Genomic DNA, 14143 nt, shown 5'->3' with positions numbered 1-14143 from the left:
GTAACAGTACGTAGTACCGGGGGACCGAGCCATGGCTCGGTATACAGTAGTTTATTTCCATTTAAAAAGCAATATAAAGGAAACTCACAAAAAAGCACTATACTAAACTTCATACAACAAAGGATATTTTTAATGATTAAGGATATTTTTATGCATTTGTTCTTGTTAGTTTAGGAGTTTTAAAAAAATGTTATTAATTAGTTACTTTGTTAATAATTAAGGTGTTATTGGTTTTGTTATTTGGATTAGTATGTTGTGGTAAGTGTTTAGCTTTTCTTACTAAGTATTTTGATGGAAATTTTAACTTGGCAATTTTCAGACTGCAGGTGGTCAGTACAGTCTTATCACCTCAGGTTGGGTTCCTGACTATCATACTTAATTCCCTTCTCCAGTACAATTAACAAACTAAAAACGGTTAATTTTAACTCAGTGCATTTGACTAATAGAATTATTTAGATCATACAAATATATTCTTTAAGATGAATCACAATGTTACAAGTTTTTATGCTGGTTAACTAAATTTTAGAGATTTTGCCACTTACCCATTGCCACAGAAAGAAATAGAGACTGATACAGGTATATTTGTGTAGAGTATTTATTTACCTGATTTAATTTGGAATCCTATGGAGATGCACTGGATGAGTTGTTCTCTGACAGTCTCCCCAGAAGTTGCAAGGGAGTTGAAAGATGATTCTTGTTGCTTGTCTAGAAGAGAAAAACACATTTAAGTGAGGATTAATGTTTTATCAATTAGTATTAGAGCTGTTATTGTAGGGACTAGTCATTAGGGATATTATCCTATTGATATACCTAATTCTTATTGCCAAGTTCAATTTCACTTGTCTTTCGGAACACAATGAATGAGTAATTATTTCTTAAGAAAGAAAATTGCTTTGGAGTTCACCCATTTACTATTGAGTGTTGTATTTAAATTACACTACTGTGAGATGTAGAAATACATTTCATAGATTTTTAGTGACTGATTATCTGTGAAGAGATTTTATATTTTTAAATTGTTATTTCTGCCTAGAAATGTAACATTCCTTAAACACCAAACGCCACCAAAATAAACATGGAAAGCTACTGTACCCTAGCTGTTGTAGGGTTGTTTCCAAAGTTTCCTTTTCATTCTTCTGACTCAATTCAGAGTGATAAGGCCTTTATTAATCTGCAGCCATGTAGAAATAAATACTTTATTGAAGCGGAGTGTGTACTGTATGAGTCGCCTCGTCTGACACTTAGAACATTTCTGGTCCACACACAAGGTGTGCCAAAGGCATGGATTACATTAATATATTAAATGCCAGCTGGTTATAATTCATTTGTTATTGTTTTGAACTTATAATTGTTACTATAAAAATATAAAAACTGTAGAAAAAACTCTCTCAACTTATTTCAGTTTTATCAAACTTTTAAACTTATAAAACTAACTAACGTTAAACTTGAACAACTAACTATTTGACATGGTAGCAGAGCTGCAACGATCCACACGTAACTGATCTTTATTTCACTTATTTGTACTGTCTAACTTCAACTGAACTTTGAACATGACGACTCGACTGAGGAAGAAGGCTGCCACTCTCACGACACGTGTTAAGTCTACCCTTGCAGAGGCGACTACACTGCTTAACGCCAAGGACCCTTCAAGGAACGCGCTACTAGCGACGCTGGCAACTCTGCAAGGCTATTCGGCTCGCCTAGAAGCCTTGATGGAACAGATTGACCTAGACACAGCCAACGGGTCGGCAACTGTGGAGGGTACCGACGACGCCGAGGACCTTTTTGGTATCATACTTGACAGTGACCAAGTGATATCAACCTTGAAGGTAAGACTAGAAGCCTTCAACACGAAAGCTATCAATGATCATGCCAATAATTCAAATGGTCTTTCGTCCGAGCGAGTGTTGGAAAATCCACGCAGTTTAGTACAACTGCCTAAACTAATCCTTCCCATGTTTGAAGGTAACATTCTTAAATGGCAAGAGTTCTGGGACTCGTACAACTCTGCCATTCACAGTCAGCAATATTTAAATAAAGTAGATAAATTCAATTACCTTAACTCCCTTTTGCATGGAGAGGCCAAACTATGCATTGCTGGTCTACAATTAACTGCTGACAATTATGACGTTGCCATTTCTTTACTCCAAGAAAGATTTTCTAACAAACAACTCATAATCAATTCGCATTACAAAGCCTTGATGGACTTAAGTCCATTAAAATCAAACGACACTGGAAAACTTAGGAACTTATTTGATGTTATTGACAAACACATCAGGTGTCTACAAAACTTAGGCGAAGATACCAACTCGAATTTCTTTTTTTCTCTGATTATGAGGAAACTTCCTCTGGATATAGTTATAAAAGTAGAAGAAAACAACGTAGATAATACTCTTGATGCCACTAAATTATGTAGTATAGTAAGAAATATAATCGTAGCTAGAGAAAAGTCACAACTGTTATTAGGTTTAGGATCAACAAAAACTTCCATCCCACCATCAGAAAACGGAAACTACTTTCGTATCTCAGAAAAAGATAATTTTTCAACTACACAGGCCCTTCCATCGACCGAAAACAGAACTGCAACCTGTATTTTCTGCAAAGACGCCCACTGGAACGACCAATGCCAGAAGTATAAAACTGTAGAAGAAAGAAAAAGTAAGGTTAAAGGTCTCTGTTTTATTTGCCTGAAGAGTGGCCACAACTTAAAAGATTGTAAGGTAAGCAAACCTTGTGTATATTGTAAACAGAGGACAAACCATCATAGGAGTCTCTGTCCCAAACGATTCCTTCAAAACACTAAAAGTACTGAATCCTCTTCTGCTAACTCTATTTTTTCTAAAGAAACTTATTCCCTGATTTCGGCAAACGAAAATGCAATTTTACAAACTGCAAAAGTATATGTTGTGAATGATGACTTGTCCGAACCTGCTCGAGTTCTGTTTGACACTGGAAGTCAGAGGTCGTATATTTCAAAGGATCTTGCTAAAAAACTTAAACTTGAGTGCAATAATACACAATCTTTATCAGTTTTTTCCTTTGGTAATACAGAAGCTAAGACCATTGAAACCCAAACTGTTACTGCCGGTATTAAACTACTTGATGGTAACTTACTTAAGGTTAACTGTAATGTCGTACCAAAAATTACCGGAAAACTTCATGCTTGCACTACAATTGATGTCAGTAAAATCAAGAAACTCTACCCCTCATTGAACTTTGCCAAAAACCAGAATGAAGATTCTGAAGTCGATCTTTTAATTGGGAATGATTATTACCTAGATATTATGACATATGAAAGAATAGAGTTAAAGTCTGGTCTTTATCTGATCGGTTCCAAAGTTGGTTGGATTGTAAGCGGTAGACAAGCATTAAGTGAGAAAACGGACATTCATCATCACCTTGGATATTCATCCTCCTTTCACACTATAATTCAACCCACTAACCATTTTGAAATGAAGAAGAACTTTGAAACGCCTGACTCTCAGACAGTAAAGGGTTTGAATGTAAGGAACTTGCGGAGCATAGAGAATTTAGAAATCCACGACTATCCCTATCAGAATGATGACGCCATAGCTTTGTGTGGATTTAATGATAAGGTAAAAATGGAAAATGTTAGGCCTATAATGAAATGTCCAGAGTGGAAATGTAACCCTGCAGAGCCGACTGAGGAGAATGGAACTGAAGAAATAGGTATTCTAACTGATGCCTCCATAAACAAGATTGTAGGAACCCCATTTGAAAAAGACTTTGGAATAAACTACTTACAATCGGAAACTGTTCTCGTGAAGTCTGAGGCAGTTATAAACTCAAGACCACTTGTTGACACATCCTTCAGTGAATCATGTGTAACAGACGACATGATTACTACAAGCCACTTTTTTGATTTTGACAAAAAAGGTGGAGCCTTAAAGAAGATGATTGCAGAGAAAAGACCTTACACTACTTTTAAAAGTGAGAGTTCACCTATGAAAGGACCTTGGGACGTTTGGAAGAAAATCCCACCTTGTGGGAGATGGAAGAAGCGAAAGATGGTAGAACTTCACTCAAGTCGAGACGGAAAAATAAGAAGTGCTACAGTGATTCTCAGCTCGAAAAAGAAAGTTGTACGTCCCTTAAATCTCTTATATCCACTAGAAGTGAAGAATTATTAGTGTTTGTCCTTCGCCCGGAGTGTGCCAAAGGCATGGATTACATTAATATATTAAATGCCAGCTGGTTATAATTCATTTGTTATTGTTTTGAACTTATAATTGTTACTATAAAAATATAAAAACTGTAGAAAAAACTCTCTCAACTTATTTCAGTTTTATCAAACTTTTAAACTTATAAAACTAACAACCTTAAACTTGAACAACTAACTATTTGACACAAGGTGTGAACAAACTACTATTCTGAGGTGTAATGGGTCTTGAAGTATGTTGACCAGGCTCGTAAGCGGGTAACTCCTTCACCCAACTATGTGTAGTTTGTCACGGTGATAGATGTCACAGGGAGGGATACAGGGAGGTTGCAAGGTGGTCTGAACACTATGGGTCAAGACAAGCGAGTTGTAAAATAACATGTGAAGAAATTCAGAGAATATTCATAGAGTAACTCAGTCATAAGTTTTCAGGAATATGAGATAATTGCATCGAAAACATTTAGGCTTTATCAGATGAAGTAACCACATTGGACAGGGCCGACACGTCACAAGTCTCCAATGAGTCCTTTAAAAGACTCTAAGAGGAAACCGGCAAAATGTCCTTTGGACCACCCTGGTGTAGTTTGTGTGTGTGTTGAGAGTCCTTCAAAGATTTTTGAAAAGTTGCTAAAAGGTAGCTAACATGGCTGCAAGCTGTAGGCCTAGGTTTAAGTTTGCTTCCAAACAATCTGAAACACAAGATAAAAAGAAACATGAAAGTAATGTTTTCAATAAGATTAAGATAACACTAGGTACTTATTTTATTTCAAAGTATTATGTCAATAAAAGTACCTAACGATTATGATTAAGGATATACAAATACTTTTAAGTATTTATTTTCCTTATAAATAAGGAATTTTGTAACATAATTTCTGCCACTTGCATAAGCTAATTACTTGCTGAGGTAAAGTCGTTGTGAGAAGGACAGTTTCAATGAAAAGATGCATTAAATTGATAAATGTTTTTTTAGATTTGTAATATTTGATGTACCGGAACTGAAATATGTTTGAGAAATACCTGAATGTTTTGTAGAGAATGAAATTAAATGGAGATTATAAGAGGAAAAAAAAATGAACACACTTTTGGGATAGGAGAACAAGCACTGTTTTATTTACTTTTTGATACACAACATGTGTTAGCAATAGAGAATAATTTAATTTGATTAAGAACACATGTTAGTTGCAAGGAAGGAAAAGAGATGTACATTAAATAAAACATAGAGTGTTAAATAATATGAATGGTTAAAGTTTACTGAACATACCGGGGGCCTTGAATCCCCAGTGGATTCAACAAAAACAGTTCACGAATCCACAGTTGGCAGGGGAAACACTTTGTGGGCAGATCTTCTGAGGTTGCCACTTGATGTTTTTAAGTCTATCACTCGCACAACCCCATCAGCCCCTGGATGAACTGCTGTAATTCGAGCGAGAGGCCACGAGAGAGGTGGTGAGTCCATATGTACCAGAACAAGGTCACCCACTTCAAGATTTTTTGATTTCCGAGTCCACTTGGTACGTTGTTGCAAGTTGTTTAAGTATTCTAGGTGCCATCTATGCCATATGCGTTGATGAAATGCTTGAACTAGCTGCCATTGCTTGAGACGGTTTTCAGGAACTGTCAGGAGATTAGGTTCAGGTACTGCTGTGAGGGGTGCACCAATCAGGAAGTGTCCGGGAGTCAGTGCTGCGAGATCCGAAGGATCATTTGAAAGAGGTGTCAGTGGTCGGGAATTGAGCATTGCTTCGATTTGGGTCAACAATGTGATGAATTCAATGAGTGTTAAGACTGAGTTTCCCATTACTCGACGGAGATGATGTTTCACATTCTTTACAGACGATTCCCACAATCCTCCTTGATGCGGAGCGGCTGGTGGATTAAAATGAAAATTGATGCCTTTAAGTGAAGAGAATCGTTGAATCTTCCGTTTGGAGTCTTGACAATAAAGAGATTTTTCAACAATCTTGCGTAGGGTAGAGTCAGCACCAATGAAGTTGGACCCACAATTAGTAATTACCCACAATTAGCTATACAGCCCGATGTGTAACTCACTCACTCACTCACGGGGGATACTAATTCTAGACCACTTCTAGATGAGCTAGAGACTTGAAATTTTCGGTGGTTGTAGGTCTAGTGCCCAAACCCCCGGGAAAATTCCAAAAAGTGACATTTTTAAATTTTAACCCCCCCGTAATCTCGAATTTCCCCCCCATGTTATTCTTATGGGAAATAGCATTGAAAATTGCCGACTTTGGTAAGCCCATATGAACATTTTAGAAACGCGCTAGAGACTTCAAATTTGCGTAGTATTGTAGTAAGAGATCTTACGTTACCGGTGGAATATGCAAAAGTCCCATTTTCAAATTTTAACCCACCCAAAAATCCAAAATGGCGGACCTCTGAAAACGAAAAAACACTTTTTTTTCAACCGGATGTAGCTCGGAAACGGTAAGAGATAGAAATCTGCGAGATACAAATCGAGTCATTGCAGCAATGAAAGATTCAGTCGTTAGGTCTGTTACTACTTCCAAATGTACAGCTTTCGTGACGAGGCAGATGAAAGTACAAAAGTATGACTTTATGTGTCTCACTGCCTTGAGGTTGAAGATTTTTACAGTAAAAGGTCCTGCATAATCTATGCCGGTGTGGAGGAAAGGTCGAGCAGGAGTTACACGAGACTGAGGGAGATCAGCCATGAGAGGACACACATTTCTAGGTTTGACTTTGAAACATCTGACACATTTATGGATACGAGAGCGTATGGCACAACGGGCAGACAGTATCCAAACATGTTTGTAAAGTAATGCTTGAGTAAGCTGAGGGCCTGAATGAAGATTGTAGATATGGTAGTGGTCAATGAGAAGATTTACCACATGATGCTTTTTTGGCAGAATAATGGGATGTCAAGCATCTTCAGGAAGTGATGTCTGAGAAAGACGTCCTCCAACACGCAATAATCCAAATGAGTCAATGAAAGGTGAAAGACGTTGTAAACGAGTGGAGCAAAATGATTTCCGTTTGAGGCAGTTGATTTCTTCTGTGAATACTTCTTTTTGTACAAGTTTAAAAATGTGATATTTTGTGTCTTTCAGTTCCTGTGTTGAGATGAAACCTTGGCGTTTTTCAGAACCTTTACAGTTGTGTATGAAACGAAGGACGTAAGCAAAAATCCTAAGAAGTCGTTCCCATGAAGAATATTTAATGAGAAGATTGGTCAGCGTAGATTCAGTGGTAGTTGACACAAGTACAGTTAGAGGAGTGTGTTTTACTTCATCTAATGTTGAGATATCTGTAGGTGAAAAAGTTACATCAGGCCAGTTTGAAGGGGGAAGAGAAAGCCAAGAAGGCCCTGACCACCAAAGGGGGTGAGACACAAGCTCAGTGGCTAGAATACCTCTTGAAGCACAATCAGCAGGGTTTTCCTTGCTAGGGATGTAACGCCAACAGTGATAGGGGACAAGTTCTTGTGTTTGGGCGACTCTGTTAGCCACGAATGTTTTCAGCCTGTAAGATGGAGTTTGAAGCCATGTCAAGGTTACTGAAGAATCACACCACAAATAACATTGGTTGAGTGAAATTAAGGGTTTGAATGAAGAACAACAGAAGTTTACGAGTTGAGCTAATAAGTGGGCAGCGCAGAGTTCTAATCGTGGAAGAGTCACCTTCTTGAGAGGGGCGACTCTAGTTTTAGATAAAACCATACGTGTAGTCACTTCTCCGTTGGGTTGGGAACATCGTACATAGACAACAGCTGAAAACCCACGTTCAGAGGCGTCTGAGAAGCCGTGAAGTTCAACACTAGAATTTGGAGAGATTTTCAATGCTCTAGGGATCTGAATGTCTGCAAGTGCTGGTATCGCTGAGATAAAGTTACTCCAAATTGCACTAAGTTCTGGAGTGAGAGGTTCATCCCATTGTAGACCGGTCGTCCAGAGAAGTTGAATAAAACATTTCGCTGTCATAGTACATGGGCTAAGAAATCCACAAGGATCGTATATTTTAGCGACTAGACTGAGAACGTGACGTTTAGTTAGTGTTTTTGGCGGTAGGTTGAGATGAAATGAAAAATTGTCCGAGTCTGGAGACCAGTGTAGGCCAAGAATTGAGAAATGGGGATCAGGTGTATTTTCAAGAAAGACTGGAGAGTCTTTATGAGTGTCTGGAAGAGACTGAAGAAGCTCGGGAGAATTTGAAGTCCATTTTCGAAGTTCAAAGTGTCCACGGTTGAGTAGTTGAATGAGTTGATTTTGAAGGTTCTTTGCTTCATCTACCGTGTCTGCTCCAGTTACAATGTCGTCTACGTAAGTCTGAGTGCGCAAGACATTTGCTGCTTCAGGGAAGTCTTTACCTTCGTCTTCAGCTAACTGGTGGAGGGTACGAATCGCTAAGTAGGGTGAGCTATTTACTCCAAAAGTCACTCGAGTGAGTTTGTATGTGGATATATCTTCAGAGGGATTGTCACGCCACAAGACGAGTTGGAACAGTTGATCGGAAGGTTTGATTAAGATTTGAAGATACATTTGGCGAATATCGCAAGTGAAAACGATATTGTGTATTCTGAAATGTAGCAATATATCACAAATGTTGGTCTGTAATTTAGGGCCGGTCATGAGAGAATCATTGAGGGAAATTCCAGAGCTGGTTTTGCAGCTTGCATCATAAACGATTCGGAGTTTAGTTGAGGTACTGGATGGTTTCACAACTGCATGGTGTGGCAAGAAATAGTGAGGAGAGTTGATATCTAGATGAGGTAGTTTTACCATATGACCTTGAGAGATGTGTTCATTTATATTGTCAGAGTAAGCTTTATACAAATCAGGAGAGAGTGTAAAACGTCGTTCAAGTGAGTGAAAACGTCGTTCTGCGATGAGTTGGGAAGATCCTAAAGGTGGATGATTTTCTTTAAATGGTAGCTGAACTAAGTAACGGCCATTTTCGTCCCTAGAGTGGGTAGCTTTAAACAGATCTTCACACTGTTGCTCTTCAACCGATATCTTTGAGGGTACAGATAATTCCTCTAATTTCCAAAATTTCTGTAGAGAGTTATGCAATTCGTTGTCAACCGTTGAGAGCAGAGAGATGGATGGAGTGTTGGCAGGCTGGGAATCGGTTGAACAAGGTGCATTCCCCATAACAACAAAGCCAAAGTGAGTTCCCATCATGTTAGGCATGTTAGGGCCGAGAGAATAGTTTTCATTCGTTAAAAGAAGAGGGAAGAGAGAAGCTCCGATCAGCATGTCAATGGGCCCTGATAAGTGGAAGCTGGGATCAGCAAGGGGGTAAGGTTTTACTTTCAATAGAACTCTTTGTGATATTTGAGATCTAGGGAGATTGACAGATATTTTATCAAGTATGTGCACTTCATGGTTGGATGCAACTAATTTTCCTGCCAGTGTGTTAACAGTGAGGTTCACAATACCCTTTGTGAGAGTTGGAGATTGAGAAAGACCAACTACTTGTAAGTTGGATTTGAAACGAGGTGCATTCAGTAGTTGAGCAGCTTTTTCACTAATAAAATCACACATGCTGCCACTATCAATCAATGCTCTGAACACATGAGAAACGTTATTTTGAGCAGTAACTTTAACCAGTGTTGTGCCTAAAATTACAGTTTTAGGGATTTGATTAGCAGGACTGGCTTCCTGTGAGCAAAGAGATACGGTAGGTTTTTCATTCGAAACATGAGTGGTTGATGGTTGTGATGATGTAGAACCTTGAGATGTCTTGTCATGTTCAAAATGAAGTAAGGTGTGATGACGTTTGTGGCATTTGAAGCAAGATGCTTTAGACTTACATGTTTTAACATCATGTTTTCCGAGGCAAGAGACACATCTGTTGTTGTCCTTTACAGTTTTAAAACGTTCATTTGAAGAAAGAGAGAGAAAGCTAGGACAAGCATAAACCTTGTGGCCAGTTGATGAGCAGACAAAGCAGGGAAATGAGAAAGGATTTTTTGAGTTGTCTTGATTTGATGGAGTTGGAGTAGAGACCATTGTAACTTTCTGAGCTTGAATGAAAGAGGGCTTGGATGTGAAAGATTTGGGTTTAAAATTTGAATTGTGGTTGTTCGTACTTTGAGCAAACTTGGTATGTAACACAGCGTCTTCCATTTGGTTACACTCTTGATTAAGAAACTTGACTATTTCGACTACTTCTGGTAGAGAATGTGTTTCGCATTTTATATTAATTCTAAAAGCCTCTAGTTGTTTTAGAAGGTCATTGTCTAGTTTTCGTAAGAGTATGGTGGACAACAGAGGGTTAGAGTTAGAAGTAATGTCACAGTCAAGAGCTTTAAGTGCTTCTGTGTGTTCATAAAACAAGTTGAGGAACGTTCTGAGACATTTGTTTGAGGTAGAGGAAATGTCCGGTAGGTCGATCAGTTTGTTGAGGTGAAGTGTAGTTAACCTTCGGGTGTTGTGGTATCTGTCTCTGAGGAGCTGATAGGCAATTGAGTAATTGGCTGAAGTGATACTGAAAGCTTTTACGAGATTTAGTGGTTCATTTTTGAGCACGCTGAGAAGATATTGAAATTTAGTGACGTTTGAAATGCTTTCATTCAGATGGATGCTAGTGTCAAATAAGTTGATGAAACTTACCCACTGTAGAGGAGAACCATCAAACGTGATGAGGTCTAGTTTTGGGAGTCTTACGTGAGCAGATGATGAAGCTGAGATGTCACTAATTCTTGTTGAATCTTTACTTTCTTCTGGAACATCTTGCGGCTGCTGTTGGAGAAGGGCTTCAATCCGAGACTTGGCTTCGACGAATAGCAGTCGCAGTTTGTCTTCAGTGTCACTTACTGCATCCAAATCTAATTCTTCTGATATATGTTCCAAGGCTCTTTCCAGGTAATTTTCATAGGCTTCATGTTTCTTTTCTAACTGGTTCGAGAAGTTGTTTAAAGTTCTGATTTGTATCACTGACAAGATTGAGGGGGAAAGTGTTTCAAGCTCTTGTACAGATTTGAGAATCTTTTCAAAAGAATTTTGTATGAGAAGGGTTGATTTGTTGAAGTTTGAGAGTGAAATTGATCTGGTAGCCATATTGGACAAAACAAATGGAGTGAAACTTTACTAAGAATTAGATAGAGTTTGTGACACTATGAGAGTGGGGAGAAACATAAAGAGATTGAATGATAAAATAAAGATATTTCGATAGCTTGAAAGTGTTCTGAAAATTGAATCCAAAGACTGAAATTCAAAATCCAGGCTCGATTAGGACCAATGAATGTTTTGTAGGGAATGAAATTAAATGGAGATTATAAGAGGAAAAAAAATGAACACACTTTTGGGATAGGAGAACAAGCACTGTTTTATTTACTTTTTGATACACAACATGTGTTAGCAATAGAGAATAATTTAATTTGATTAAGAACACATGTTAGTTGCAAGGAAGGAAAAGAGATGTACATTAAATAAAACATAGAGTGTTAAATAATATGAATGGTTAAAGTTTACTGAACAATACCTATACAGTATTGTCTATTTACATAATCTCTCTTTTTACTGCTCCTTCAAAGGATTTCCTGCCATTGAACAACCAAAAGCAGTAATATTGTATACTTCATTACCTACTTTGTTTTATCTTTGATAAAATAAAAGATTTAAAAACGTTTTCTTAAAATATAGATTCTAGATTCCAATTTGACAAAATGCTCTATCAAATATATATCTCTTTGTAATTTGAATACATTTTGGTGTGTGCAATCTTGTATTATCAATTATTTAGATTGGGACTATGTGCATATTTTAACCCAAATAGTTTAAAGTTAGTGTTTTTGGAGTTTAAATTCTCACTACCTTTTTATTGTAAGGATTAACATCATACAAACATTTACTGGCAATAGTTGGTTTATTTCTCAATTATTTTTCAATTTTAATTTTGTTTTGTCTCTTTTAATTTTGTTATTGCTCTTTGAAAAAAGTATTTAATTTAAGCATATACAAAACATGAGGACCATCTAATCAATATAAAAATAACATTTTTACACTTCAACCAGCTAGTAAATGATTCTTAAAATTTGTATTTTATGTTATAGGCACGTTATCTTTAAAACAATGAAGTAATAATAGGTACCTTCTAACAATTTTTGCATTATAAAATTGGCCTATCAATAATTAAACAGACTTACCTTGGTCTTATTGTTGTTTTCTTTCCTTAGAGACACTGAGCTACTTAAAAACTAGTTAGAAAATATTAAAAACTTGTAACATTGTGTTAATTTAATTCAACATCATTTTCATTTTGGATATATATAAATCAGTATTAAAGAAGTTTAAAATTTGGTTTTTATTAGCAAAACATTTCTCTTAGGATCTGATCAGTTAAATCATTGACTACTGGAAAGCTACTGGCTACTGGATACTGAATGTTAAACCATAGCTGACCATTCCAAATAAAATCTGTCAATTATAAAAGTATGGGCTAAAGTATTTTTATTTTATTTTTTTATTTTTATGTAAACAAATAACAAATAAACAAATGGTTTTCTAAACTAAATCAAAACTATTTAGCTATTGATAACTAAGTGTAAACGATTTCAAATTCAATATTTTTGATTTAATATAATAATAGACATCTTCAGAACTTACTTATGGTAGTAGTTTTTTGATTTTTTTTATATTTTTTTTTTATTGGAGTGTTGATGAAATGCAGTATAGGTACTAACTAAACTACATTCCTTCATGTAATTTTGACATTTGTTCATGTTTGCAAGTTTAGTGATTTTTAGAGCTTTGGAACTATGAAGTCATGAAACAACAAATAGTGTTCAATAATGGATAAGAAGGTAATTGTTTCCCCTTATGAATCAATTTGTCGGTTTGTACGTTTTTAAAATTACATTTCAACTTAAATAATTTAGGATTTCCTATCTCAATAAGAAAAAAATATAGAAATCAAATGTATGGCTAATCAAACTACTATCATAGAAATGGGATAAGGATAAGATTAACAAAGCTAAGCTAGAAATTAGGGGTACACTTCCATATCTGTTGGCACAAACAACCAAATGAAAATATCGATTGATATATCGTTTGGTTAGTTAGGTATTAGGTAAGGTTAACCTAACCTAACTAACCAAACGATATATCGAATCAAACAATCGAATAATCAATATTACTCATTCGGTTGTTTGTGCCAACAGATATGAAAGTGTACCCGAAATTAGATTAAGATATTTTTAATCATGTCCAAAATAATCTTCACGTTCTCATAGTTAATTTATGCAAAGCTAAAGCTTACGATAACTTATCTACATGTTTCTAATTTACAGTTTTACTCTTCAATTTCTTATTACAGTATATTACTCACGATACAGAGAGCTTGGGGCTTTTTTGAAGTTCATTTCAAATATGAATTTTGTTGCTAGGTAACTTATTTTTGATTCTTTGTTCAAAAGTTATCTGTTTTCATTTTCTGCTATGTTTTGTTGTAACCAAGGTGAAGTAAAATGTTAAACAATGTATTTTCATTCTTGGTAGCATGGGCGGTCCCAGAGGAGCGTCAAGGAGGTCGTGACCCCCCCCCCCCCAAATATTGTACAAGGGGGGTAGGCCTACTTAATTAAATAATTAATCAATTGTTATTGCAAATCGTTTAACCAAAGTCATTGGTCTGATAGGACTAATTACAAACTCTAACCTAAAACATGGGATCGTTAGAGTTAGACATTTTTTGTACGTTGTGAAAAGTAGGGAAGATTGGCAGACGACTGGCGCTTTCAGCCATATACGGCAGTGTCCGTATATGGCTTATATTTACAGTGTAACTGAGACTAAACTGTGACTAGTCTGCAACGGAACTGTGACTGAACTGATATGTTGTGTGAATCGACCTTTAAAGGTTAGGAATTTGTAATTCAATGATTACCTATTAAATCTTAAAACTTTCAATATTTCTACAGTATTCATTTTCTTAATAATTAGAGGACGTAATATTATTTATAGGAATAGCACATACCAATTGGAT

At 36.4% G+C, this 14143-nt stretch overlaps 1 protein-coding gene across 1 annotated transcript; it reads right to left on the bottom strand.

Annotated features, from left to right (window-relative positions):
• Window positions 1-6842: 6842 nt before the first annotated feature.
• Window positions 6843-11217, bottom strand: LOC129003676 (uncharacterized). The gene is made up of 2 exons (XM_054431975.1): window positions 7483-11217; window positions 6843-6998 (listed from the first exon to the last, which is right to left on the bottom strand). The coding sequence occupies exons 1-2, from the start codon at window positions 11215-11217 to the stop codon at window positions 6843-6845; spliced, it is 3891 nt and encodes a 1296-aa protein (XP_054287950.1).
• Between the last annotated feature and the right edge of the window lie 2926 nt (window positions 11218-14143).

This window comes from Macrosteles quadrilineatus, unplaced genomic scaffold, assembly GCF_028750875.1.
Source record: "Macrosteles quadrilineatus isolate MER2022 unplaced genomic scaffold, UCM_ALF_1.0 Scaffold_9__3_contigs__length_116548681, whole genome shotgun sequence".
Classification (NCBI taxonomy): domain Eukaryota; kingdom Metazoa; phylum Arthropoda; class Insecta; order Hemiptera; family Cicadellidae; genus Macrosteles; species Macrosteles quadrilineatus.
The sequence above is the reverse complement of the archived record's forward strand: the minus strand, read 5'-3'. Positions and strand labels throughout refer to the sequence as shown.